Source organism: Saccopteryx bilineata, chromosome 2 (genome assembly GCF_036850765.1).
Source record: "Saccopteryx bilineata isolate mSacBil1 chromosome 2, mSacBil1_pri_phased_curated, whole genome shotgun sequence".
Taxonomy (NCBI): domain Eukaryota; kingdom Metazoa; phylum Chordata; class Mammalia; order Chiroptera; family Emballonuridae; genus Saccopteryx; species Saccopteryx bilineata.
Window position 1 is genome coordinate 287249688 of NC_089491.1, and position 27809 is coordinate 287277496.

General features: G+C 50.2%; 1 protein-coding gene across 5 annotated transcripts in view; it reads right to left on the reverse strand.

Moving 5' to 3' along the window:
- The window catches only part of SEC16B (SEC16 homolog B, endoplasmic reticulum export factor), a 38342-nt gene extending 10901 nt beyond the window's left edge, over positions 1-27441 (reverse strand). For 2 of the 5 annotated variants that reach the window (XM_066261221.1, XM_066261217.1), the window contains exons 1-16: positions 27159-27290; positions 25035-25387; positions 22805-22917; positions 21912-22032; positions 20658-20766; positions 18911-19055; positions 17931-18082; positions 17138-17199; positions 15610-15745; positions 14987-15217; positions 12047-12144; positions 10019-10100; positions 6244-6361; positions 4521-4632; positions 2832-2937; positions 1090-1230 (exon numbers count right to left, since the gene is read on the reverse strand). In XM_066261221.1, coding sequence (XP_066117318.1) covers positions 1090-1230; positions 2832-2937; positions 4521-4632; positions 6244-6361; positions 10019-10100; positions 12047-12144; positions 14987-15217; positions 15610-15745; positions 17138-17199; positions 17931-18082; positions 18911-19055; positions 20658-20766; positions 21912-22032; positions 22805-22917; positions 25035-25330 — 2022 coding nt within the window. In that variant the 5' untranslated portion in view covers positions 25331-25387; positions 27159-27290. The other 3 variants (XM_066261220.1, XM_066261218.1, XM_066261219.1) reach the window with 3 other exon arrangements.
- Between the last annotated feature and the right edge of the window lie 368 nt (positions 27442-27809).

Genomic DNA, 27809 nt, shown 5'->3' on the forward strand with positions numbered 1-27809 from the left:
GCTGGTGAGCTCTTTGCTCAAGCCAGATGAGCCCGCACTCAAACTAGCGACCTCGGGGTCTCGAACCTGGGTCCTTCCGCATCCCAGTCCGATGCTCTATCCACTGCACCACCACCTGGTCAGGCCAATTAACCCATCTTGGTGTTTGATACTAAGTGCAGTAGGAGGAGAAATGGGTACTTGGTTTTATGTCGCTGCAAAGCTCTCTGCTTTGTGGAAGTGCCTCCCAAACTTCCATGCTCATTGGGCCACCGGGGACTTTGGTAAAAGGCTAATTCTGATGTCAGAACTCAAGGTGGAACCTGAGATTCTGCATTCCTCACGAGCCCCCAGGGACACCCAGGCTGCAGGTCCAGGGACTACTTTGCATTGCAAGACTCTATTCTATTATTAAGCTTCAAAACTTTCCTACTCCTCCACTCTGGGTGCCTGAGCTCACTCCCAGCCTCATCCTATTGGCAGAAACCTCAGAGTGAGGAGACTCAGCACCACCGATGCCATTGGCTACAGAGCCCAACTCTTGGGCCTCGTCTAAAGCAAAGCAAACACAGACAGTCGGTGCCTTTTTGTTCTCCAGCTAATGCATTTTTCTTCACTTAATTGGAACAACTCTTTGCCTGATTGTTTTCTTCCCCAGGAACTGAAAGATGATGTGTTTGTTTGTTTTTTAAACTGTATCCCACATGCGATAAAATATTCCATGCATTTAAAAGCATTTTAGTAAAGAACATTTCCTGTCTTGATCACTAAAATATATTATCTGAGCCCAGCTTTTATAATTAGAATGCTTCACCTAAACATGTAGTTTTACTGCACCAGGAAGGCAGATGCAAGAATGAACATCTTGCGTTGCACACGCCTCATTCTCGGTCCCTCCTTCCCGTGCGCCCCGCCCACAGCACCTTCTCTGCACAGAGTCGGGCCTCGGCTTATCACATCTGGGCATGCATGCACGGTCAAAGGCGGCTGTGGGTTCCTGCTTCACAGCAAGCTCAAAGAAGATGAAATGTCGTGTCTAAGCTGCTTTACAACAGCTCGCTCTGAACGCTGAAGATAAAACAGCTGCAGAGAACCCTTTGAGAAGCTCACCTTGATGAGTTCCAGCAACAGCACAGGGTGACTGCCCTCTCCCTGGCTAAGGAGGGCTGTGCCAACGGCTTCGCAGTAATGCAAGGCCTGGGATGCAAGGCCGTAATCCGCCAGCCGGGATGCATAAAGGAGCTTATACACCTGCGAAGAGGAGCAGGGCCAATGACTCGTCCACCCAGGCAGGGAGAGGAAGAGAGAGATGGAGAGAAGACTTCTTGAAGTCAGCTGACTGCCAGGTTCCTCTAGCTCTGGCATCGAAATATCAAAGAGGGCCTTGTGCCATTCGTGGCATTCTATCTGTGCACGGGCTCACGTCCAAACTCAGCCTTCAGCTCCCAGAGAAAGGGGTGGAATTCACATCCACTCAGTCTCCCTGGGCCCAGGCCACCATGGAAATGTAGCCCATGTTCCTGGAAAGCCCCGTGTACATGGGTGCAGGACCAGGTGCCAGGGGGACATAGATGAGAAATGGCTCTGGTGCAGGCAGGGGCTTAGAGCCCAAGGGAGCGTGCAGACAAACATGGGCAGCAATCGTGAAGCACACATGACAGGGCATGACGGAGCATGAGGGCTTGGGAATCAAACAGACCCAAGTTCAAATCCCAGCTCCGTCCTGGGTGTGGAACTCTGGCTAGTCACCCTCACCCTGTGCCTCCATTTCCTCCCTGACACTTGGGGATAATAATACTATCTAGCCATCGGTTATTGCAAACACGAAATGGATAATCTATGTATAGTACTTAGAACAAACGACATGCAGGAGATGTGAGCTGACAGCACCGAGCCTCGGTTTCCCCTTCAGGAAAGGGCGTCATCACAGCAGCTTCACCGGATTCAAAATAACACACTAGAAGCATAATGGCCCAAAGCCAGGCCATGGGGCATGTTCGCTGAAACCAGCTCCTCTCATTACCCTCAGCCCAGAGACGGCAAGAACTGCGGGTCAGAGCGCAGAGAGAAAGGGACTGAAGTCTGCACCCCGAGGAGCTGCTCCGCCCTGGTTTGGAGGACAAGGTGAGGCTGTGGGGGGAGCTCGGAAAGAAGGTACTAATAGGGTCGTTCTGTACACAGTACTGCACTCACTGTCAAGGTTCTGTTTGTGTCCCGTGTTGCGGGGAGTGTGTGTGTGTGTGTGTGTGTGTGTGTCTGTGTCTGTGTCTATGTGTCTGTGTGTTGCTGCTGCCGTGTCACTCAAAGCGGGCACTGAAGGAGTTCTGAAGAACTGAGAGTGACCACAGGGTGCGGGTGGAGAAGGTGGGGAGGGAGGTCAGCCCTCGTGAGGACACGCCACCCGCACAGCCGAGGCCCCGAGGGTGTAAGGGGAGAAAGAAGGTGAGGGCCAGGGTGGAGCCGGGAGGGTCTTCACAGTGAGAGGACAGAGCAGAGGACCAGGTCAGGTTGGCAGGAGAGGGAGTATGGCCGCTGCCCCCCAGCGGGGCATCCGTGTCCACTCCCGGTGGGGTGGCGGTGGGGCCCAGGACAAGGGGGACCGAGCGCTGCCCGGCCAGGACCCCAGGCAGGAGTTTCACCCGTCGGGAGCCGGGCCAGGGATTCCAGCAGAGGCTGCTGCAGCGTTCTGCCTTTCTGCCCTAAGGTGCAGAGGGTTAGGGGACCTACAAATAAACCCTGACCCTTCCCACGCTCGTGCTAACGAGGAGAGGTTGGGCGGTGACAGCGCAGCTCCTAAGCGGCCAAGGGCAGAGGGGAAGGCCGGCTGTCCGCAGCCCCGCAGGCTCAGTTACCTGGAAGGGAGGGATGAAGGACTGGGGGCGGCCCAGCATCTGGCAGTACTCGAAGATCTCCGTCCTCTGGATAGCCTCCGTGGTTGCAAACTTCAAAAACTCTTGACTGGAATCAGGAAATAACAATAAAAGAGACTGAGGTGGGGGTGCAGGGCAGGATCTGAAACCCGGTGGGTAGCGGAACACCAGCTGCACCCATCCACAGCCGAGCTCCCGTCCTGCCGAGGAGAGGGAGCAGGAAGGCCTGTCCTCTGCTCTGCCTCTGTCCAGGGGCAGGACCAGACACAGCCCTGCGGGGACGGGCGGGGTGCCACCTGCAGCAGGGGGTCCCCTGCCCTCTTTGCTAGAGGGTCTTTATGACAGGCTGCTGTCCCTCCCAGCTGGACGGGGCACTGGGTCCTCCTCTGAAGGCCTGAAAGCCAAGGATGTGTACCTGTCACAGGCCCCTCCCAACCTGAGCCAAAGGGCATGGAAGAGTGAGTGAGGGCCAGGTGGCATTCCAGGAACTCTGGACAGAGCTGGCGTGGCAGAGAATGGGGAGGGCTACTGAGCCAAACACCAGCGATGGTCCCCATGCTGGGAGTCCACTCAGCCAAGGAGGAGGCAGACAGGGTGACTGTGACCTGAGGAACCATCAGCGGCCCCGTGCCCCTAGCCTCTTCCCCAACAGCTGCCACATTCACCAGCTCTTCCCGGGGTTACACCTCTACCTCCAGACCTTTTCTCAGACAACATGACATAGCAGGGAGACAGACAGCCCACACACGCTGATCGTCAGGTTCGGCACAGACAGGCTGCTCTGACAAGCGAGCCACGTGCTACCGGAGACCAGAGCCTTGAGACAACCGGCAAGAAGATGTGTGATCCTACACTTGTAGGCAGTTTGGTGCAGCAGTTAAAAGTCAGGGCTTTGCTGTTGCACAGTCTGGATTCCACGTCTGCCTTGACCCCACACCAGCTGTGCTATCTTAGACAAGTTACTTAACCTCTCTGTGCCTTGGTTTCCCCTTCTCTATAAAGTGAAGATTAAAAATAGCACTTTCCTCCTAGAGTAAAAGTGATGGAAGCAAATGGTGCTAATAAAATGACCAGCACAACGTAGGAGATCAGGAAATCTTAATTATTACTGGGACAGGAAGTAGAGGTCCAGAGTGTGGAGGACTGCAGGGAAGCAAACTGGATTTTTTATTTATTCATTGTCTAGGGGCTTATTAAAGCCTTTCTGTGTGACAGCTTAATGTTAGAGCCAACAGAGTGTAAGGGAAAGGTGAGACTTTGAGGAGTTTGAGCACCAAGTCAGTGCAGGGGTGTAGGAGCTAAACATAAACTTCTTCCACTTCTCAGTTTTGCCCAAGGGTTGCCTAACACAGAGCCGCAAGCGCTCACACTAACATTTTGTAAGAAATAGTCCCCAGTCACGGTGCCAGGGCGCCACCGAGTGGCCATAGGGGCACAATACAACCAAGGGCACCCACTCCCAACAAAGGTTCCCCTAGTGGTGTGACGCGGCCCCCGCTGGGCATCCCCTTGTCCAGACCCCCGCAGAACACAGTTGCAGAGCAGAGGACCAGCAATAGCTGAGATTCACACAAGAAAATTAAAAATGGAGCCATGAAGCCTAGCAGGAGCTAAAGCAATCCCCTAGAAGATATCCTTCCCGCTTCTCCTTTGCCCCAGAAGAGGGCGTACCTGTGGCTGCTGCCCAGCAGGGCCAGATGGTCTGTCTTCACGGTGTAGTAGCCGAAGGGCACGTGAGCCACCAGGTAGCAGAAGTGGGCTGCCTCCACCAGCCCCTTCCCAGCTGCAGGAGGAAGACAAGCCCCGGTCATGAAAATGCCCACATGGGGGCCCATACTCTGGGGGGAGGGGGAGGGGAGACAGATGAAGTGTGGGCTCAGAGGTCAGAGGGCAGAAGCCTCTGACCCCGAAGAGACCCCAGACCCCCATTCAGCCTCTCTCCTACCATGTTTTTGGCCTCGGACATTGCATTTCGATTCTCATCAGCCAGAATAAGGCACTATTTCCCCTCCTAATGGATTTTTTTTTTTTTTTTTTTTGTATTTTTCTGAAGCTGGAAACAGGGAGAGACAGTCAGACAGACTCCCACATGCGCCCGACCGGGATCCACCCGGCACGCCCACCAGGGGCGACACTCTGCCCACCAGGGGGCGATGCTCTGCCCCTTTGGGGCGTCGCTCTGCTGCGACCAGAGCCACTCTAGCGCCTGGGGCAGAGGCCAAGGAGCCATCCCCAGCACCCGGGCCATCTTTGCTCCAATGGCGCCTTGGCTGCGGGAGGGAAAGAGAGAGACAGAGAGGAAGGAGGAGGGGGTGGAGAAGCAAATGGGCCCTTCTCCTATGTGCCCTGGCCGGGAATCGAACCCAGGTCCCCCACACGCCAGACTGACACTCTACCGCTGAGCCAACCGGCCAGGGCCCCTAATGGATTTTTGATTAGGAATTTTCTAAGCACTGTAGTCCTTCAGGAGGGTGGGAAGCAAGTAGGGAGACCTACACCTGAGCAAAGACGTGGAGCATTGGGAGGAACGGTTTTTAAAGCAGGCTTCTTGGGGCACTAATGCACTCTCTGCTGAAACCAGACAAGAGAAGGCTTTTCCTGGTGTTCATAAAATCACTTTCATTACCAAGTTGTTCCCCGCTTTAAAATGTTCTGCCATGCATGTTCTGTGACCTCAAATCGAGTTACTTCAACTCGGAAAAGTACCTCGCACGGAGCCCGGCACCCAAGGAGGGTTTCACGAACGTCAGCCTCCCCTCATACCTGGCTGAGGAGTGACCCCCCCCCCCATCTGACTCACCACAACCTCACACAAAGCTGTTTCTTGTTTAACAGAACAATAGTTCACAAAGCTCCACAACAAGAGCCATGATCTCCAGATGTCCTGCCCCTTGACCAAATCTGAGAGCCACTGATCTGAAACATTCCATAGCCCCTCAGCCTCTATGAGGCCAGGTTCACAGCGAGATGACGGAAACAAAGACCACACAGTACCTAGGGAAGTGCAGGCACAAATACAACTTCCTGCGTGGTTGAGCTGGGTCCTGCGGGACTAATGGCAACAGGAGCCGACAGGCCCCACGTCCTAACTCATCTTCGGGGAAATCTACCCAGAGATAGAAGATGCCCTGTTCCAAGGAACCTCCCATGGCAGCAGAACCCCAGGCCCAGGGCCTGCACTGGCTTGCCGCAGAAATTCTGCGAAACAGAGAGGCCAAAAGGACACTCCTTTCCCTGGAGTTCCTGTCCCCAACACACGGAGGCTCCTGGGTAAAAGGCAAGCCAGAGGTGTAGACCCGGGCCCTACACACAACCTGAGGACCGAAGCACGGGATGTGCTAGGCCCGGGGCCACCCTGGAAGAGAGGAAGGGGACGGCTCTGGCTGCAGCTTACCCAGGGTGTCCCCCATGGTGACAATCGTGCGCTGCTGCAGGTCCAGGTCCCCGCCCTGATTCGACAGAATCACAGCCAAGTGAGGTCTCCAGTCTCCCCACTGCTTGTCCCCACAGCACTGAAAGATAGCAAGGGGAAAAAATTGAAGATGTACTGAATAACGGAGCACGGACCAGAAGGGAGGTAAAGGTTGCTGTCTATTTCCTGGTGTGGAGGAGTTCAGGGAACGCCTACTATACTGCCTGCAAAGCTGCCGTTTATTGATTCCAGGTGAAACCCCTAGAACGATCAATGGATAGGCAGACAGAGAGACACATATGTATATACATACATACATACATACATACGTAGGGATAAGATACATAAATAAAAGGGCACTATTAGTCTCTAAGTTTCAAATTTCTTCCTGGTGACCCCAATCCCAACAACTAGGGACAAAAATGAAAATAAAACCCTCATGTTCCAGTGGGAGAAGGAAGGTCAAACACCCTGGGCTCACGAGGAGAGGAGTCTACATTAGCCTGATAGAAGTCAGGGGAACAGTGGACTCCTTAATACCTTACAAATGGCTAATGTTTTCTGGTTTTCTAAAGCCCTCTCACATACATCACCTTATTTAATCTTCACAACCGCCCTATGAAATCTAACTTCTATAGCCACTTGGAGAATGGAATAAACCAAGCCAAGTGGTCCAGCCAGCACTCAAGCCCCATTCATTCCCAGCCGAGGGCTATGCCATCCTCCCTCTAGTGACAATGCAGGGGCAGAAAATTTCCACCAGGGGGCAGTAGAGCGTAAACAAAGAGTGGAAGTTCGAAGAATCCCCACACAGCGGGTGCTTTTCCTATCTTCTGGCTCTTGTGCTATCCTCCTGAATGAAGGGAAATTCAGGGCAGGAAACATCAATAAAGAAACAACACAATGTCACAGAAATAACACAGGCCCTGGATTCAGGTGAAGGAGACCTGCCTCCTACTAGCTGTTTGACCTCGAGCAAGTATCTTAATGTGTTTTAAACCTTTGTTTCCTCATCTCTTAAATGGAGATCCTATTTCTACCTAAGAGGGTTCTTGATGATTGTAAAATAAGACAGCCAGGTAACGCATGTAACATAGTGCTTCTTCACACTGGGCTTGCGCTTTATATAAATTCCATATAGGCATAAACACGCACACACGTGCACACATACAAGCCCAGCAAAGGAAAAAGGTGATTTGCAGACCAGTCTATCTTCCGGTTGTTACATAGAGTGGGTAGACCAGGAGACTGGCCGTAATAACTAAGCTCTGGAGGTCAGAACAATTCATAATTACTTGGTCTTTGTAATGATCCCAAAGAACACAAGATGCTCTGTTCAACTCCATTTTACAGTTAGGCTTTGTTTCTCTGGGCAGTGCCCTGTGAGAGCCAATGGTGATGATAATAAAGCCCAGCACTAACAGCAGTTGTCGCCTACTGCGCTCTGGCCATGAACCACACCCAGGGCTAAGCGCTCCTCTGAGGAACAATCACATACTTTGGGCACTACTATTATCCTCACCGTAACATGTGGGCCAGGCCCTCTCTTGCTGGAACTTAAGAAACCAGAAAAAGAAAAGCCTTTGCTAAAAATAACACAACTTAGCAGTCATTCTTCTGTCTCCAACATAAGTGGTTTTTAAAAGTCACTGTAAAGCAGACCAATTGGGGGTGGGGGAGGGGAGTAAACACATATTAACTTAACTTCAAGGAGTCAAGCATAGTGGTTGACGGGTTCAGATATTCTCTCTCCTTTAATTTTCCCAATAACTCTATTGGTTAGGCATCCAAATGCCTACCACCATGAGAAACGGAGGCCCTGAGATCAGGACTAAGGCCAAGTTCACAGCGCGGTGAGGAGCAGGGTGGAGGTTCCACCTGTGCTAGAAGCCGTGTCTGTTTCCCAGGGGCCATGCTTTTTTCCCACTGCACCACTCACTGCAAGTCACTGAAGTCTCATTTTACTAGATGCTATGATGCTGGGAAACTCTCAAACACGAAGGTCAAACGGGGCATTGGAACGTCACCGTGACTCCTCAGTTTGCTCACCTAAACACAGGGAACATGCAGCTAACTCTACCATGACGCTGAGACCCAAGGGACCATACGCTGACGACATCATTTCCTGCGTTTTATGACACAATGCAATCTCGCTGCAGAGCAGAGCACCTAGCTGAACAGTGCGGCACGCTCTGCGTTCCAGTGTAACCAGTTGGTTTAACGATGGGGCACAAAAGCCATCACTTCCCTTGTCTGTTTGGTGGAGTTTGTGCGCGAGCAATAAGAAAAACAGAAAAGCAAAAGTGTCGAGTCTGTTTTCATTAAAACTAGGAGTCAGCAGAAACCCCAACCTCGAAACACAAGAGAAGCTGCTGGAGTGATGGTGAGTAGAACAGAGGTGTGTTCAGGAGGAAGCAGAGAGAACACCGGACGGGGGGGACCCCACACCATCTCACCGGCCAGCTGAGGAGAAGCAAAGGCTGCACAGACATTCCGAGAAAACTCCAGGAGGCGCCGGAAACGCCGGACAGCCTGGAATGGGGCCCCGGTCCCTCCCAGCACAAACCTCCCATAAACAACTGGACCAGGGAAGACTCGACTTCTCTAAAGAGTCTGTACAGATATACTGCAGAGGTAAAGGGAGAGAAGTAACATAAAAAATAATAAATGGAAAGTAGAAAGAATATTCACCAGAAAAAAAATGTTATCATAAAACATATTTCATCATGAATTTAAGTAAAAGAAAGTAATGAAACAACTCCTATGAAGCAAGGGCCTAAAACCCAGTTATAAATGCTCAAGAAAGAGATGGTGGGAGCAAAAGGGATAAATGTGACCTGCGGAGCTCAGGGAGGAAGTGTAAGGAAAATAAACCCCCAAAAAACAAAGAAATAAGGACAAAGAAGAAAAGAACATTGATCAAACACACACACAATAAGGAACATGAGGGGTGGAAAGTAAAAAAGAAGAAATAAAGAAATAAAACAAATTTTAAAAGTATCTGAATTAAAGAGAAAGTTATATATATGAAATATGTATAAATGGGGTTCCGGGGGGGGGAACAAAATCAAAATAATGGAACAAAACAAATACTGAAGGATATAATTGAAAAAAACTTTTCTGAACTGTAAGATGTGAACACACATATTAAAAGAGCACGCTGCGTCCCAAGAAAACACGGACCGGGACAGAGAGCCCACCCAGATGTAGCGTAGTTAGTTACTGGACTTCAAAGATAAGGAAGAAATGGTGGGATCAAAGACGACCAAGATGGAAAAACTACACGGCTTGCATCAGACATCCTCTGAGCCAGACCCAGCGCTAGACAATGTGGAAAATCTAGTGTGTCCAGCACTGAGGGTCAAGGGGCAGGGGAGGAGGAGAAGAGCAGGCCGGGGAAGCCTGGAGAACAGTCTCACAACAAAGCAGGCCACTGGGCCGCTGTGCGAAGGGCACGGTCCCTGGAATCAGACACTCCTGGCCCGATCCTGACGCCACGGCTCACTAGCTCTGGGACGGTGGCTCCTTGCGCACCTCTGCACCTTAGTTTTCTTGTCTGCAAAATGCGGACAGTAATGACTACCTACGTGCATTCAATGAAATAATGTGCATAGAGGTGCTTAGCAAAAGGTAGGTGATTAACCAACAGTGGTTTTGACTTTTACATCTTCAAAGCCATCCCCTGCTTCCAGAGCAGTCCCACCCCCTGAACCCTTAGGCTGCTGGGGTGGTGGAGGCGTCCTGTCACAAAGGGTACCGTGGCTGCCTGTGGGATCCTCCCCGACATGAGCTGGAAGAGGGTCTGCAGTGGGTCGCTGAGCGCCAGCGTGCTGGTGAAGCTGCAGAGAGAGGCAACTGTCAGTGTGGACCAAGCCAAGAGACCCTTGACCCATTGCAGAGGGGCGCAGGCCTCGTACATATTCCCATTTGATTTTAGCAGCTCCTTTTGGAACAACTTTCACCTTGCTTTCTGGTTTGTGCCTTTGCCACACCCACTTTTTTTAGCGGGGGGAGACAGAATTTTCTCTCCAGCACACACCCCAGGCGGATCTCATTGTTTGGGGACACTTCCTGCACTTTGACACAGACACCCTCACTCTCAAGGAACCATTCCTGCAGGCCTTCCTCCATCACGGAGGGGACCCACCAACACTCCAAAGAGCCCTGGGAGCCCCAGTATTCACCCTGAACCTCTTCTCTGCGGGCCCCTCCTTTCCAGCCCCCTCAGCCCCCACGCAAGCCCACAGCCCTCACAGTGGGTTTTCTAGCTCATCGCTTGCCTGGGTCTATAGTGCTTTTGCTTACAAGCACTAAATAACCATTTTCAGGAACCAAAGAGGCATACAGCAGAGACCAGCAATGGTCCTGGCACCAGCAGACCAAGGGATACGCTCAACAGGGGTGTAATCAGCTCTGTCGCCGATCTGAGGCTTACACATACTCAGAAAAAGATTATTTTTAACAATTCACTGGGTGCTATCGAAAATCAATGGCCCAGGACAAAAGTCTATAGCAGAGAGATGTATGCTACAATGTGGAGTGGTGGCGTGCTCATTTCCAAAACCCAAAGGAAAATCATCCCTCCCCAAACGGTCTTTTCATTGAACAGTGCCCTTGCCTGGCCAACTCAGAGCTCGTATCCTGACGAAGCTTCGGTGCCGTTTACCATGGAAGTCCCTGAACAGAATGGGGTGCACAGTGGTGGTGCTGGGCGCTGGGAAGCCTCAGGGCTAGAATAACAGACAGACTCCACGGATAGCATCGTGAAGAATGGGCTCCCAGGGAGTGTGACAGCCAACAGCCCCACAGACTGAATTTAGAGGAAAGTGTCCAACTTCTTAGCCAAGTCTGTGCTCAACAGGATGCACGGTGAATTTATATGTAAGTGAAGCGAGAAGGGTAGTTCACAGCGCTCATCAACACTAGAAGGTGACTACTATGAGGTCACATCCTTCTCACTGTCTGACCCAAGCCTGCTTCTTATGGGAGTGTCCCCCTACCCCAGGGTTCCTGCCATACATCTGTCCCATGGATGCTAACGAGCCTAAAGGACTTGTTCGAACACCCCTCCCCAGCACCCCCTACACCTACCACCTCCATTAGATCCTGGTTCTCTTTTGCTATTTCATCCACCTGACTCCAGACTGCTGGCTGCGTACCCACACCTCCATTCCTATTTCATCCTGGTTTGGGCACCTGTCCTGGTCCACCTGGCACCCGATCTCGATGTGCCAGTGTGACTTCTGACTAAATGGACCCCTTCAGTCTCGTCATCTCCCGCTGGTCTAGAAGAAGACTTCCGGATCTAATTCCCAGTCCCACACCCCCCTTCCTGCCGTAGCTCCCCCGCACCCCGCCTCCTTCTCAGCACCCATATCTCCACTGCAAGGCCAAGCAGCACACGCACCAGCTCTCAGTCCTCAGGCTCAGTTAACCTTCAGTGATCGTTCCTACTCCCTCACTGATGGAACTATCCAGAAAGCCCCTCCCAAAGAGAGAAGACTACAGCAATGTAAAAACCCACTTATTTTTTAGAAACCCTGACTCCGGGAAACATCACTAAAATGCTTTACTCAGCTTCGCAGGTAGAAAGAATGTGCCTGTGCCCAGATTATAAGCACCTGGAGAAGGGATGTGCTGTGTTCGGCTCAGAATAGAGAAGCTGGAAGGCAGCTTGGAGTGTTGGGCTTCTCAGTGCATCCTGCATTTCTCCCCACCGTCACCCCCACACTCGCTGGGGCGGCCACCCTGCTCCACTGGTATCCGTGGCAAGTCCCCAGCTCACCCACTCATGACCCAGCTGTAGGTCCTCGGGTCCATCTTGCTGGAGAGGAACAAGGCGTGGCCCCACAAATGGTTCTTCATGGCCCACTCCAAGGCTTCCTGGAAGCAAACCATCACATTCAAGGTCGCCTCCCTCGCCTTCCTCTAACAGCAAGAACTAAGTACCGTGCTTAGGTACCGCCCCCGCCCCAGCACTAGAGGCGGGGCTTCCCAAAGGCTCTTTGAGTCTCACATGTGAACATGAAAAAGGAATAGTGGGAAATTGGCTTTTATCCGGCGTGCATTTCTAAGTTGTCCCTCTCTCCAGCCTCCTCTTGGCCAAAATCCATGATGCTATTTCACTAGCTCCCCTCAAACATAGCTTCCCGTTAGCCTTATCGCTAGCAAAAGCCACATGATACTTTTAGGAACCTGAGTACCAAAACGAGGGAAGCACCTCACCCCAAGGACTGAGCCTCAAAATTCAAGTAGCAACATGATGCACTGGCCCTCCTTATCCGTGGTTTCACGTCCCCAGGTCCAACCAACCTCATACACGGCTGGAGGATAAATTGGCACAACCTCTAACCAGGCGATTTTTCCATACCTACCAGAAGTGCAAACCATCTACCCTCTGACCTCACAACTCCACGTCTAGGAATGCAGCACACATATATTATCTCACACAAGGCAAAGTGACAATGGTTCTTCATTACAGCATTGTTTATAATAGCAAAAGACTGGACATAATCTATATGTCAACCTATGAGGGTTTAATTAATTATAATTTATCTACAGACACCTGTGCAGCCATTAGACATAATGAATAAGATCTTTATACATTGTAAGGAGCACAGGGTCAGCAAAATGTGACCTGAAGGCCACATTCAGCCCGCAGGCTAAGAGCAGTTTTTACATTTTTTTAAATGATTAATATTATTTCATGACACATGAAAATCATATATCATTCACATTTCTGTGTCCGTTGCGTGTTCCTGGAGCACAGCCACAACCATCATTTACATGTTGTCTGTGGCTGCTTCCACAGACATGAGTAATTTCAACAGGAGCCCAAAATATTTACTGCCTGTCCTTCCACAGAAAGCGCTCGCCAAGATACTTTGTTCAGTGGAAAACAGAAGTTGACGAGTGGTAAATAGTATGCATAAAACAGAAGGAAAATAATCATTTATACATAAACTATTTCTGGATATTTCAGAGAGAAACTGAGTGGCCGGGGGCTGGGGTCACCATGTCTCCACAGTATCTCTTTTTGTCTTTTGATTTTTTTAATCAAATTGATTTTAATCATATATTCAAATATTTAAGTTAATTTAAAACTTTTGTAAAATGTGAGTTCAACTTCAAAATTAAACAAGCCATAAAAATAGGTAAATACAGTATGTGAAGTGATGGATATGTTAATTAACTCAGTGGGGAGGATCCATTCACAATGTGTGTATATATAGCATGTATATATATATATCATATATATTACATAATCTTGTACACTTTAAATATAGTACCATTTCATTTGTCAATTATACCTCAATAAAAATGTTTAATATATAGTTTTATAATTTACATATCAAAAAATTAAGCAAGATATCAGTTCATCTGCAGAATTAAAGTATTCACTATTGGTAGGCATACTTTAGATCTATCTGGTGGGGGTATAGTTTGTAAACAAACTTCCTGAAAACTAATTTAGTGTATATATACTTGAAGAACTTATAAAAGGGCATGGCCTTCAGCCCAGTAATTTTAATTCTAGGAATCCTAAAGACTTATGCAACAGATGTTCAAATTGTTTTGAATTTTCAGAGAACCAGAGCAAAGCTCTAGTCAGCCTCACACTGAGAATTTGTCTCATGTTAAAATTTATTTCTCTAGTTACCTAAATGATACCTGAAGTGAAAAATGGAAAAAAATGTTGAATTGGGAAATTCTGTGGAGTTAAGCAGGTTTGGGAGAGAGATAGAAGTTATCATTCACTTAATTCTTTCTGATCAGGAAGATCTAATATTAGGTCTGAGTCACCCGTGTGAGCCCTTTGACAGCCCATTTCTCTGTCATCCTCAAGAGCAGGATCTATTATAACTATTAGAATAAATTCTTGACATTTAAAAATAAAGATATTCAAATTGTATAACTTAGAATGAGTAACAAAATTGCTGACACCCTACATAATCAACAAGAATGAATTGGTTAAATAAAATACGATGCCTCATATGATGGAATATTTTAAATGGTGCATTTTAATGCCATGGGATTATTTCACCATATAATTTTCAGAAAAAAAGAAATATATATATATATGATTTAATTTGATTTTGAACATATATGCATAGAAAAATGCTAAGGTAAACATCAAAATATTAGCAGGTGTTATGGGGGTTTGGGAGGGTTTCCCCTTTTGTATTTTTCCAAAGTTAGAAGCAAGGAGTCAGTCAGACAGACTCCTGCATGCGCTGGACCAGGATCCACCTGGCATGCCCACTAGGAGGTGAAGCTCTGCCCATCTGGGGCATCGCTCCATTGCAACCAGAGCCATTCTAGCGCCTGAGGCAGAGGCCACAGAGCCATCCTCAGTGCCTAGGCCAACTTTGCTCCAATGGAGCCTTGGCTGCAGGAGGGGAAGAGAGAGACAGAGAGAAAGGAGAGGAGGAAGGGTGGAGAAGTAGTTGGGTGCTTCTCCTGTGTGTCTTGTTTGGGAATTGAACCCAGGACTTTCCACACACTGGGCCGACACTCTACCGCTGAGCCAACTGGCCAGGGCAACAGGGGTTATGTTTTAATAGCAGGATTATGGGTGCTTTTATTTTCTCCTTTGTACCTTCCTGAGCTAAAGTGCTATAAAATAAGAATATAATACCTAATTGGAGGCAGGCTGAGCAGTGGGGACAGACAGTGCTTACTTTTTTAAAAGCCTGATTTGGGGTGGGGGCGGGGGGGCGCTTGCCTTCTTTCTTCCGTAGTAGAGCAGTTTGGTGAATTTCTCCACGACCTGCGCAGGCGTCTCCACACTGGGGGGGACCTCCCCGGTGAGCAGGTTCGGGGTCCCTGAGCCAAGTGCCGGGCGGTCGTCGTCGGCCAGGTTGATGAGGTTGGCCACGGGTGGCTGCCTCTTGTACCTGTCCAGCTTCCGGCAATCCTGCACCAGCAGCTCCGCAATGTCGGACCCCACCATGGACTGCAAGGCAAAGAGGATCATCCTGAGGGAGAAAGGGCCCTCTCTGTCCTCACGGGGGGCAGCCCAGGCTGCAGAGGTCAACAGCAGAGCGCCCGCCTTCTTCACGAGGAGGCCGGCTCTGGACTGCTGACTCTGTGACTCAGGTGCCACAGAGGTCACCAGAGGCATGCACACTCCCACAGGTGTATTACTGGCTGGTGCGCAACCCAACAACGACACAACAACCCAGGCACACTGCCATTGATGGTTGAGCAATGGGGCAGGGAGGACTGGGTTGCTTCTTTACTATTACCTTTTATGATCATGCCATAAGCCAAATCTTAGTTATCCCAGGAGGGCTTACATTTCAGCCCTGCCTGCTCCTGCCCACCCAGCAGAGAGGCCAAGCTCACCCCATTCTGCCGACAGAGGAGAACCAGCAGTTGCCACAGGAGGGCAGAGTCTCGGCTCCTCGGTGTCTCGGATTTGCAGCTCTGAGCGGCTTTCTGCTGGCAGAACGTCATGATGTCCACCTTGTGAACGTCTTCCCTGAGGAAGGATTTCAGGGAGCGAGGGGTGAGCAGGCAGAATCCTGCCCGTACAGGACCGCGGGCCCCTCCCCCAGTACAAGGGTGCTGGCTGGGTGGGGACCGAGATGAGGCCCGACCACCCAGGACCAGGACGAAGGGCGATGAGCCTGCAGCTACAGGACAGCCATTTCCTTGTGGAACAGAAAGGGACTTCAGATATTCTCATGTACACTCTCTCTATTTTACAGCTGAGAAGACTGAGGCCCCAAGATCTAAAATCACTGCCTACAGTAGCAGGCAAGAGCACAGACTTTGGAGTCAGATAACCCTGATTTTATATATAGCTTGCCACACTTCAGCTCACAAAACTTTACCTCCTCTGAGCCTCCCCTTTTCCCCTAAGACAGGGATAATTTTTTTAAACCTACCTCTCTACAAAAAGAAAGGAATTAGCAAATTGTGCAACATATATAAAGTACTCAATAAACAGGTGGTATTAATTGCTTGAGACCATTCAATAAAATTAATGCCCAGTTGGAACCAGTACCCTAGCACCAAATAGCCAACCCGGTGCTCTGCCCAAATCTGCACACCTGAGTGTAAGGAACAGACACACTCATTTCACTTTAAGCAATTGTCAACATACTAGATGGGGCTTTTCTTGGAGGAGAAGATTCAGGAAAAGAATACGTTTATATAATGGTGTTGCTATTTAAAGGGCTTCCACGTGCATTCCGACTTGCATCTCACAGCCCTTCCCTGGAGTAGGAATGGCTAGTGTTCCGTTCCATCATTTCTTAAAGGGGAAACTATAGCTAGAGAGAGCTAACTGACCCATCCACCAAGGTATCTCTAGTTAGTAGGATGCCTGGAGCTAGGATCCAGGTCCTCTGACACCAGCTGAGACTGCATACCAAAAGGCATCTTGAATATTTATTAGAAGTGACCAGGCATTGAAAAGCAGTTCTAGCTCAATGCTGCAGAGGGCAGGCCTGCACACCCTCCAGGAACTCACACGGACCGGGTTATCTCTTCAGAAAAAGGCAAGTCTTTTTCCCCAGTGATCCACCTGTGAGTGACTTCCCAGGCTGTGCTCTACCTTTCCCCTCGTGTCTGGTAAGTATGTGGAATGCTAAGAGTTCCTACCATGTAGCGTCTGCAGAGTGGAACTGATTGCAGAATTGTAAACCGTCATGTTAAGTTTTCTTTCTGCCCCTCAATGACTGAAATGCTAGTCAGAAAGGCACAGGTCCACATGTGGCTTTGTCTGGTAGCAGAGAAATTCTACTCCAATAAGGAGAGACATTTTCTTCCAAAGAAGCCGAGAACAAATCCCCCGAAATCCTAGTCTGAACCGGAGGACTTTGTAGATTCCAAAAGCCCTTCCTCAGCTGCTCACGTGGTCCTTTACCTGATCAGAGGTCCTGAGAAAGTTCTCATCTCTTCTTGTTCCTCAGAATCATTGAGAATAACCTGGAACAAAAATTAGATTTGCTCTTCAAGACTATGTCCACCTGGCCCTGGCCGGTTGGCTCAGTGGTAGAGTGTCGGCCTGGCGTGCGGAAGTCCCGGGTTCGATTCCCGGCCAGGGCACACAGGAGAGGCGCCCATCTACTTCTCCACCCCTCCCCCTCTCCTTCCTCTCTGTCTCTCTCTTCCTCTCCTGCAGCCGAGGCTCCATTGGAGCAAAAGATGGCCAGGGCGCTGGGAATGGCTCCTTGGCCTCTGCCCTAGGCACTGGAGTGGCTCTGGTCGCGACAGAGTGACGCCCCGGATGGACAGAGCATCGCCCCCTGGTGGGCATGCCGGGTGGATCCCGGTCAGGCGCATGCGGGAGCCTGTCTGACTGCCTCCCTGTTTCCAGCTTCAGAAAAATCCAAAAAAAAAAAGACTATGTCCACCCAATAATGCCCCTTTCAGTCAAGCTCAGTATCCGGACCCAAAACTGCGGTCACGAGGTGTGCCTCGGTGCCACATGGAGAAAGCGGGAACCAAAGTGAGTTCTCCCGTTGCTGAAACGGAGCCAACAGTATCTCAGAGAAAACACAAGCCTAACACCACTTCTCACAGAGAAGAGCCTTACCCATTCCTGCGCACACCACCCGACCCACAGGGCGCACAGCCCATCCTGGAGATGCCCAGCCTCAGGCAAAACACAGCAGGGAGCAGTGTGCTGGTGTGTCAGGGGCACAACCCTTGTTTACCTCCACGCTGTGCAGTTCAACAAGGGCCGTTTGCCCATCACCGGGAAAGCTGAGGCGCACAAACACAAGCTGACCTCCTGGCCCAAAACTCACAGGCATGTGGGGGATGTAGAACTTCATGGGTGCCTTGGGACCAGCTGCCGGGACATCCTCTGACCAACAGACACAGGCGGACACTGTTAGCATGCTTATCTTTCTTTCTTTCTTTCTTTATTTATTTATTTATTTATTTACTTATTTACTTTAGAGAGGAGAGAAAGAGAAGGGGGGAGGAGCAGGAAGCCTCAACTCCCATATGTGCCTTGACCGGGCAAGCCCAGGGTTTCTCACCGGCGACCTCAGCATTTCCAAGGTCAACGTTTTATCCACTGCGCCACCACAGGTCAGGCAGCATGCTTTTCTTTATTTAGAAATATGCCACAGACACATTTCTGTCCAAATTCCACCTGGGACCAGGATAAGATGCTGGGTGGGCTACATCCTCAGAAGCCACCGAGGCTTCAAGTCAGATTTAAGCCCCGAGAATATGTCAGAGTACAATGCGAGATCGACTGGTTGGTCCAAACAGTAATGATGCACGAGGAGACTCTCAGTGGTGGAGAGAGGCTGGCACTCTTGACAAGTCATCCACACGCAGACAAACCAATCACGCGTGGCGGCCTGCCCTCGCTTCACCAAAGTGACTCCAGTCCTCACTTCCTTCACCTGCTACTTAAAAGCACCTAGGAGTGCCTGGTGATGGCTAGGGGCAGGGTTCCCTTCCAAGAATCAGCTGTGATGCAATCGCCAGTACAAGAGACAAGGTGGGAGATGGAGCCAAGTTGGCCTCTCAGCCCAGGAGCCCCACATGAGCAGGTGAGGCGAACAAATGACCCACTCTTGGAAACCAGAGGAAAGATGTCTTTTCAAGAGGCTTGCCTCACCCCCTGGCCCTCTTCCCATCAGACTCAAGCAGCGCCCCCAACCCGTTCAGTACCCACCAGCCGGAACTGGTCTCCAAGCCGCTGAGGCCACGGGGTCATACAGCTCAGTGGCATCTGCCATGTACTGGCTGAGCTCGTAGCCGCTGGAGCTGAGGCCAGACTCGTGCTGCTGCAGAAGGTTGGACTCACCGGTCAGTGACAGCTGGAAGTCAGAAACAATGAGAACACGTGGAAAGAATCAGCAGCAGTTTCAGAGAGATAGTCCTTCGGAGGAACAGAATTCAAACTTCCGCATAAGTACAGTGAATGAGGATGTGTTGAAAGAAAAGAATGGATAATTCAATTGGCAAGTGTTTGCTAACGGATGTATATGGCCCAGTGGAAAGAGTGCAGACCCTGGGACTAGGAAGCCTGGGTTTAAATCCCAGCTTTGTCAATACCGAGCTGCTAGGACCTAGTGACAAATGACTTAGGCTCCCCTGAGCTTTGTACCATCATCGTTATATAGATCATTACAGTATATCTACCCTGCATAGTTCATCATGCATTTATTCACCAACTATTTAATGAGCACCTACTATGCTCCAGGCACTATGCTTTCTCTGGGATTACAGGAGTATACAAGAGGTTCATGGAACCTACCTCCTGGGAGTATACAAATAAAACACTGAATGCAGAAGCTCTCTGTACTCTACAAAGTGCTGTACCTGTGTGTGGCTGCTGTTACTGTATTGTTGTTCCTATTAGTCCTAATAATATGTGCCCTGTCCTGCCCTGTCCAGCATCAGGTATACAGAAGAAACTGTTCTCAAAAATCATATAACTCCACCCTGGCCAGTTGGCTCAGTGGTAGAGCATTGGCCTGGCATGCAGGAGTCCCGGGTTTGATTCCTGGCCAGGGCACACAGGAGAAGTGCCCATCTGCTTCTCCCCCCCTCCCCCCCTCCTTCCTCTCTGTCTCTCTCTTCCCCTCCCGCAGCCAAGGCTTCATTGGAGCAAAGTTGGCTGGGGCGCTGAGGATGGCTCTATGGCCTCTGCCTCAGGTGCTAGAATGGCTCTGGTTACAACAGAGCAACACCCCAGATGGGCAGAGCATTGCCCCCTGGTGGGCATGCCAGGTGGATCCTGGTCGGGCGCATGTGGGAGTCTGACTGCCTCCCCGTTTCCAACTTCAGAAAAATACAAAAAAAAAAATCATATAACTCCAATTGGAGAAACAAAATTTATACAAGACTGTCAAAAATTAAGAACTTGTCTCTATAGTGTCTTTGCATCTTTTCCATAAATCTAAAGTTATTTCAAAATTAAAGTTCATTTAAAAAAAAAATGTTAAGAGCGCCATTATATGGACCAGGCGGTACACACAGTATGATTTTAGAAGACAGAGAAGGACTTTTAAAAATTCAGTGAAGGTTTTGAGCTCTTCTTTCCAGATCTGGATGAAAAGATTCCAGCAACTTCCCATGCCCTGCATGAACCAAATTGCGAGATCACTGGGGTGCTGGCGGCAGCCTCCTCTCCTCTTTCCCAGCTCCTCTGAGTGACTTGGGAGACATTTCCTGATCCAGCCAAACTGACAAAAATGCAAAAGGGCCAGATAGGGCCCCAGGCCCTTCGACTGAAACAGGAAGCAGGGAACGGGGGAGGAAGGAATGAGGATTCTGCCAAGAGGGGGGGATCTGGACCCCTCAGTCTGCCAGCTGCTGGAGACCCCGAGCCCCGAGGGCCCTGCCCTGCCACTGCCGACAATGTCAGGGGTGAGGCGCTGTCACAGGCCACCAGCCCCCACGTCACTTCAGGTTACCTTCTTTGTCTGGGCCCCAGTTAACAGGCTCTCCGGAAACAGGTCCTCAGGCCTCTCCTGTCCAGAGTTGGAAGCAGGACTGTCTTTATAAGGGTTCCCGCTCTGCAATCTGCAGCAAAATGACAGGGACAGGTGAGAGGGGGTCCTGGGCCAGCCAGCAAGGCTGAGCTGAGCTCTGCTGGAGGCGGCTCAGTTGCAAAGTGGGGCCAGGTGGCAGGTTGGCCCATGTGCCGGGAAGATGCACTGTCCTTCCATCCGCCATGCCCATCTGTTAGTACCAGACAACTAGGGGCTCCTGGGCTCCCCCGTGCAGTGGTTAGATGCTGCCCCAAACCCTGCAGACAAAGGCTGGTCCCTGCAGCCTGACATCCTGGAACGGCTTAAATCAGAGCACTTGGGTTGGTGAGTTCCAGGGTAAAGGTGCCAGGCCTAAGGGCACCAGGACAGGTGCTTATACAAAGGCTGTTCCTGTTTCCTTTCCCTGTTTACCTTAACCCAAAGGATGCCCCTTTCTCAAGGCACAGAGTGGGCAGAGGAGATGCATCCCAGCCCAGAAAGGACCCAATCATAAGAACTTGGACAAGGCCACATCTGTTCTGAGGCCAACAAAGAAGTAAGGCCCTCCTTTACCTATTTATTTATTTATTTATTTTAAAGAGGGGTGGGGGATGGGCAAGGACAGACAGGAAGGGAGAGAGATGAGAAGTATCTACTCATAGTTGAGGTGCCTTAGTTGTTCATTGATTGCTTTCTCATATGTGCCTTGACCGGGGGGCTCCAACCGAGCCAGTGACCACTTGTTTAAGCCAACAACCTTTGGGCTTAAGCCAGCGACCCTCCACTCAAGCTGGTGAGTCTGCGTCCAAGCTGGATGAGCCTGTGTTCAAGCCGGCGACCTGGAGGTTTCGAACCTGGGTCCTCAGCATCCCAGGCCAATGCACTACCCACTATACCACTACCTGGTCAGGCAAGCTCTCCTTTAGAATGGACCTCAAGTAACAGGACCTGGACTAGCCTAGGTTTGGGAACCACATCTCAGCGTTAGGAATCTCTGCTCCCAGGGTTCCTGTGAGCAGTTGGCCTGGGCCATCCTGGGCTACACCTTCATCCTGGGAACAGAGCTCCCACGTCCCCACCACAGAAGCAGACGGGCTACCGAAGAGGAGGGCCCAGCACCAGACGCCGTTGAGATTTCCCGGACACAGTGTGAGTCCAGCTGAATCCTGCCAGCCTGGCCTCTCCTTCCACACTTACTGGAACTGGGTCTCACTATGTGCTCCAAACGGACTGTTCTGGTTCTCACGGTGATGTTCACTGAGGTGCTTTTGATCGCGATAATCTTCGTGCCAGATGTAAGGACTCGCTTGCCTTGGCGCTGCACCCTCAGAAAAAAAAACAACAAAATTAATCCGGTCACTTCCTGTTCCAGAAGGTTCAGAAAGACGCTGGCAAGTGTGTCTAACCAAGCTGGGAGGCTGGGTTACTAGAGCACAGTAGGTACAAAACATGTTTGCCAAACAGTGAAATAGATAAGTGAGAGCAAATCATGACAGTCCTCCCTGAACCAATCAGCATGGCTCTATACAACTGTACAGTGGAGGGGATCGTGTGTGTGTGTGTGTGTGTGTGTGTGTGTGTGTGTGTGTTCAGTGCTGAAACAGACTTCTCTTTGTTAGCAGCCATTTGCATGTATCTAAAACCTTACTCTTGTATAGGTTATGAATTCCTATCTGTACCCTCTGGCAAACGATGGTCAGACTCATTACAGTCCAGTCACACCCTTGATGACTTCACTGCTACTTAGTCAGAGACTATCATCTTGGCCATAATGAGAAGTAGAAGAAAAAAATGTGGATGAAGTGCAAACTATCCATAATGTTAGCAACATAATGATCATTTCAGTGCTATCATCTGCACGCACGAAGAAAAATGACTGCTTTCTATCTCTTCTCCTGGAGACAACAGGCAGTCATCTCTCTGCTGTGACCTCATCTGGCTGAGACAGAGGTGGGCAAAGGGCAGGAGTTCTTTCTACCTGAGCAGAGCAGGTGCTCACGGTAAGGCTCTGAGCCTGCCTCCCCTGGCCTCTGCCCCACCTGTCAGCTCAGCTGTACCACTGCAAAGGCTTCTGGGAGATTATGCCATACCTCTCTCTTCTTGTTGCTGCTGTGGGTGTCCACGGTAGTAATGACTTCCATAAGCATAGTCTTCCCTTAAAGCTGGAGAATAGTAGCTGGGATACGGATCCTTAGCGCCTGGCCTAAAATGTCAAAAAGAGGGCCAGTCAGCCTGACCAGGCAGTGGCACAGTGGATAGAGTGTCGAACTGGAACACAAAGGACCAGGTTTGAAATCCTTAGGTCATCGGCTTGAGCGCAGGCTCATCTGATTTGAGCAAGGCTCACCAGCTTGAGCCCAAGGTTGCTGGCTTGAGCAAGGGGTCACTCACTCTGCTGTAGCCCCCCGGTGAAGGCACATATGAGAAAGCAATCAATGAACAACTAAGGTTTCACTACAAAGAGTTGATACTTCTCATCTCTCTCCCTCCTGTCTGTCCCTATCTGTCCCTCTCTCTGTCTCTCTCTCTCTCTCTGTCTCTCTCTCTCTCTCTCTGTTTCTCTCTTTGTCACAAAAAAAAGAAGAAGAAGGCCAGTCATGCAAGGATATGGGTGGTAAAGCAAGAAGCCAGTGGAAGATGGGACAAATTAAACAACCTCGGAGGACAGAATGGGGACCCCCAATCTAGGATCTGCTTAAAAGCCACAGTTTAAGTCTAGATCCTGTAAACAAAAAATCCAGATTCAGAGCAGGAGTAAGATCTTTGTTTCAGAACAAGGCTGGCATTTCTGTAGCAAAACCGTAGCCAAGCCCTGGCCGGTTGGCTCAGCAGTAGAGCGTCGGCCTAGCGTGCGGAGGACCCGGGTTCGATTCCCGGCCAGGGCACACAGGAGAAGCGCACATTTGCTTCTCCACCCCTCCGCCGCGCTTTCCTCTCTGTCTCTCTCTTCCCCTCCCGCAGCCAAGGCTCCATTGGAGCAAAGATGGCCCGGGCGCTGGGGATGGCTCTGTGGCCTCTGCCCCAGGCGCTAGAGTGGCTCTGGTCGCAACATGGCGACGCCCAGGATGGGCAGAGCATCGCCCCCTGTAGGGCAGAGCGTCGCCCCTGGTGGGCGTGCCGGGTGAATCCCAGTCGGGCGCATGCGGGAGTCTGTCTGACTATCTCTCCCTGTTTCCAGCTTCAGAAAAATGCAAAAAAAACCAAAACAAAACAAAAAAAAAACCGTAGCCAAGAGTGTCCCTCTTCTCCTCTGTGACCCCTGTTACTCTTCAGGCACGCACACCGACCGCACAAGATACTGTCTCGGAAAGCCCCTTCCGAGGCGCCTGTGTGAGTATCCAGCATGCCACAGTGATCCCATGCATGTCACCGATGGAAATGAGATGAAAATGTCAGGCTGGACTGTCTTAGATCTGCTTGCCTTTGTTGCCTCTGTCCTTAACAGACCTTCCTTTGAAAAACTCAACGATACAGAGTGACTGGGTAAAAGGAATGTCAGGTTGTTAGTATTTTTATCAATTAAAAATCCTTTAGCACTCCAGAGGGGCAAAATTCTTTAACATAGTTGTCATCATTTCAACCCTGAATCTGTAGGCAGGTAAGGACCACCTCACCTGGAAAAGCTAAGGTAAACTCAGATGGCATCCAACCTTCCATAAAATATTATATAAGTCCAGCACTATCAATTAGAACTCAGGATCAGGAATCCTAGATTCTCCAACCCAGAATGACCTCTTTGAGACCCCTTTCTTCTGAACTTGGAGCCTGCAAGCTTATATCTGCTTTCTCTGAGGTTGATTTTTTTTTTTACAGTTCCCATTCATTCATCCAATGTATAGACGTATACTGTTTTCTGTATGCCTACCCCACTCTAGGTACTGTTCTAGGTACCAGGGCTCTTCTCCTGCTACTCCTGGGTTGGAGTGGTCCACAGACAATGAGGAGGTGTGTACAGGGGTCCCTAGGAAGAGCTTTTCCATTGTCTACATATCTTCATTGCCTCTTACAGTTCTGGAATAAGAGGGTCCCATCTGCTCTCTTGAATTTCACCGTTCTTTCCTTCTTTCTACCCTCTCCCCCTCCTCCAACACCCAATCACACTCTTCCTTAAGGAGCCCCACTACGAGATACAGAAGGGGGAAATACTCTCTTCAGTCATCAAAACCCAATTTGGGAGAGAAAAGGGTTTAGCTAAATCAATGCAGTAAGGAAGAGAAGGAAAAGAAAGAGAGAGAAATAAAAGGAAAAGGAAGAAGGAAAGAACAATCTGCTCACAGGCGCTCAGGAGAGCTGGGTCAATTCCAAGCTTTGAAACCATACCTGGAATACAGCTGAGTGGGGTAGCCACCTTCGTAATAGTCAAGCCTGGACACAGGCGGCTGCCACTCCCCGGGCCTGGCCACATACTGAGGTGGCTCCTGGTCTGCCCTGGGGTCCTGCTGTGGCTGGGGGCTCCCGCGGAAGTCTTGCCACTGACGGAACCTCTCTCCGTTGTGCCAAGAGCGAGGAGCAGGTCGAAAGTATCCGTCCCTCCGGAGGCCTCGGTCTGGACCCTGTGACGGTGCCGGGGGCCTCCCGCGGGGCTGCGGCAGCCGTTGGGGAATCCAAGGTTCCATCCCCGACCTTCGGGGGTTCTCTCTTATTTTGAGTCAGTTGTGTAGTATTTTATCTTCCTGTAGACAAAACAAAAAGACTCCCAAAAATTATCATTATTTTAGGTTTATAGCCAAACATGATGGTTGATGGATTTTGTGAAAAAAAGCATGTAGGGTCCTCAAAATCTTCTATCTGAAACAAACTATGTGGACACTGATATAGAAATTTCAGGGAGAAAATAACCTCAAACAGATATATGAAATAAATAACAGGCTGGACAACTCCATTGATATTATTTTAAAAATTAAAAGGTATCGTTAGCTGGAGCAATAATAGATGTAAGGCATGGGAGACAGAACAGTAATAGACCAGGCTCCAAAACACTTTCAAAGTATTGCAATTAAAAAAGTGTTCATTTATTCCACTAGCCAATATTTATTCAACATTTACTATGAAGGCCTTACGCTTTCATGGGCCTTAGAGATAGACCAGAATTCAAATCTTATCTCTGCCTCTTATTAGCTAGTTAATTTGTTCAGGCCTCAACTTCCTAGCCATAATGACTAGCTTGCAGGGTGACCGTCAGAATTAGAGATAATTTATAAAGTGCCCGCTTCATTGCCTGGTCTACGATAATTGTTCAATAAATAGTAGTGAGTGTAAAGAGATAAAGATTGGGGTAGTGTGAGCAGCTTGAAGACATTTCCTAAACAAAAAGAAGCTTAAGAGTTGACCTCAAGAGACATGTTTTCTGAAACCCTATATTCACCTCTTAGAACTCAGCCCTCTGACACGGCCCTCCCCGCCGCTCCCCCAGGGTGCCAACAGGACAAAAGTTTGGGATTGCTTCCATAACCAACCCCGTCTATGGAGATTTAAAAACCTGGAAGTCTCTCCCCAGAACAAAATTGATTTTCCCTACTTTAGTCTTCAAAATGGAAGAACACTCCAGAGGTCAGCCTGCCTCCTGAGCTCCTCGGGCCCCTGCCCAGAGGAGAACCGGCTCCCAGCTGTGTCCAGAGGAAGAGCACGCACTGACCTTCCTCCTGCTCAGGGGTCCCCCAGGGTCAGGGGGGCAGCAGCTTCGCCAGACCCTGTGTGTTTCCTTCTCTGGGAACCGTTTTCTGGCTGAAAAAGTCTGATGAAATCCAATTAACTTGCTCCCACTCCTGAAACTCCCAGCCTGAAATCAAACTTCTTATCGGAACAAAAGCTCAAAGGGTATGTGTTGAAATCGAGATGTCACTCAGCTCAGATGCCATGGAGCCAGGGTCCAGCGCTGGGAGCCGGGAGCTGTACACAGAACAGACCAGGAGAGCAGGGTGCAGGAGTTCCTCCCTTTAGGATCCACGCCAGCCCAGGGACGCGGGCCCCCTCTTCCCCGTGTTAGCCTACTCTCTAAAAAAAAAAGCAGGCTTTTCCCAGGGAATTCCAGCAATGGCGCATGCCCCAGACACAGTAAAAAAGTGTGTGGATCTTTCCTGAAGGCCCATGAAACTCAATACTTAAAGCCTGGAAGTCTCGCTCGCCTTGTCCCAGGTATTTCACTAGAGAGCCCTCCCTGCCCACAAAGTCACAATGCCCATTCTCCTCGCCAAAATCACATCACTTTCTTGCTAAGAGGTATCAACTCCAGAATATGAGGCCTCGGGTTATAATTAAGAACAACAGCCGAAAGCACCTACGATTTTCAGAATAAAGGCTACATCTACACTGACGAGTCACACTTGCGCGTTCAGAGAAATGACCCTCCCCGGTCCCGGTTAGGGCACACTGCCTTTTCTAATGTGCCGGCACAGCAAGCACAGGTAGGAGAGAGGAGACAAGGGAGCCAGTGTTCCCACACACCTGCTCTGAGGCCTCCTCACCTTCCTCCAGCGCCGCTCCAGGAACCCGGCCCGAGGCTGCCTCCTCTCCCCGTGCTGACTGTCAAAGTCCAGGTGCCACATCTACCAAGACTCACCTGGCCCCCCAGACCTACAGCCAGTCACTTACCTTTGCAACTGCCTGACCTCCGCGGAACTGACTCGCTGGGGCAAAGTACAGCCCGGCTGCCGCCTGCGGGACAGACCTGACTTGGCGTATTTGCTCAGAACCCTGTCCGGGGTTTGTGCTTCCGTTTGCCTGGCTGTGGGCCGAGCCAGACCCGCTCACATGTGAAAGCATCCAAACCCCCCAACAGACAAGGAAAGAGGCACCAGAAAGAGAAAACCCAGCAAACCCACAGGCAACCTGGCCGGGCCAGAAAAACACCACTGTGGGGCACTGATTCCTGGCTCTGCCCCTGGCTGGCTGGCTCCATGACTTAACCCCTGAGTGTCTCAGTTCTTCTCTGAAAGGGGAATGACAATACTGAACTCACGAGGGTCACTAGGAGGATTGTTGGTAAAACCACACACGAGCCCTGGCCGGTTGGCTCAGCGGTAGAGCGTCGGCCTAGCGTGCAGAGGACCCAGGTTCGATTCCCGGCCAGGGCACATAGGAGAAGTGCCCATTTGC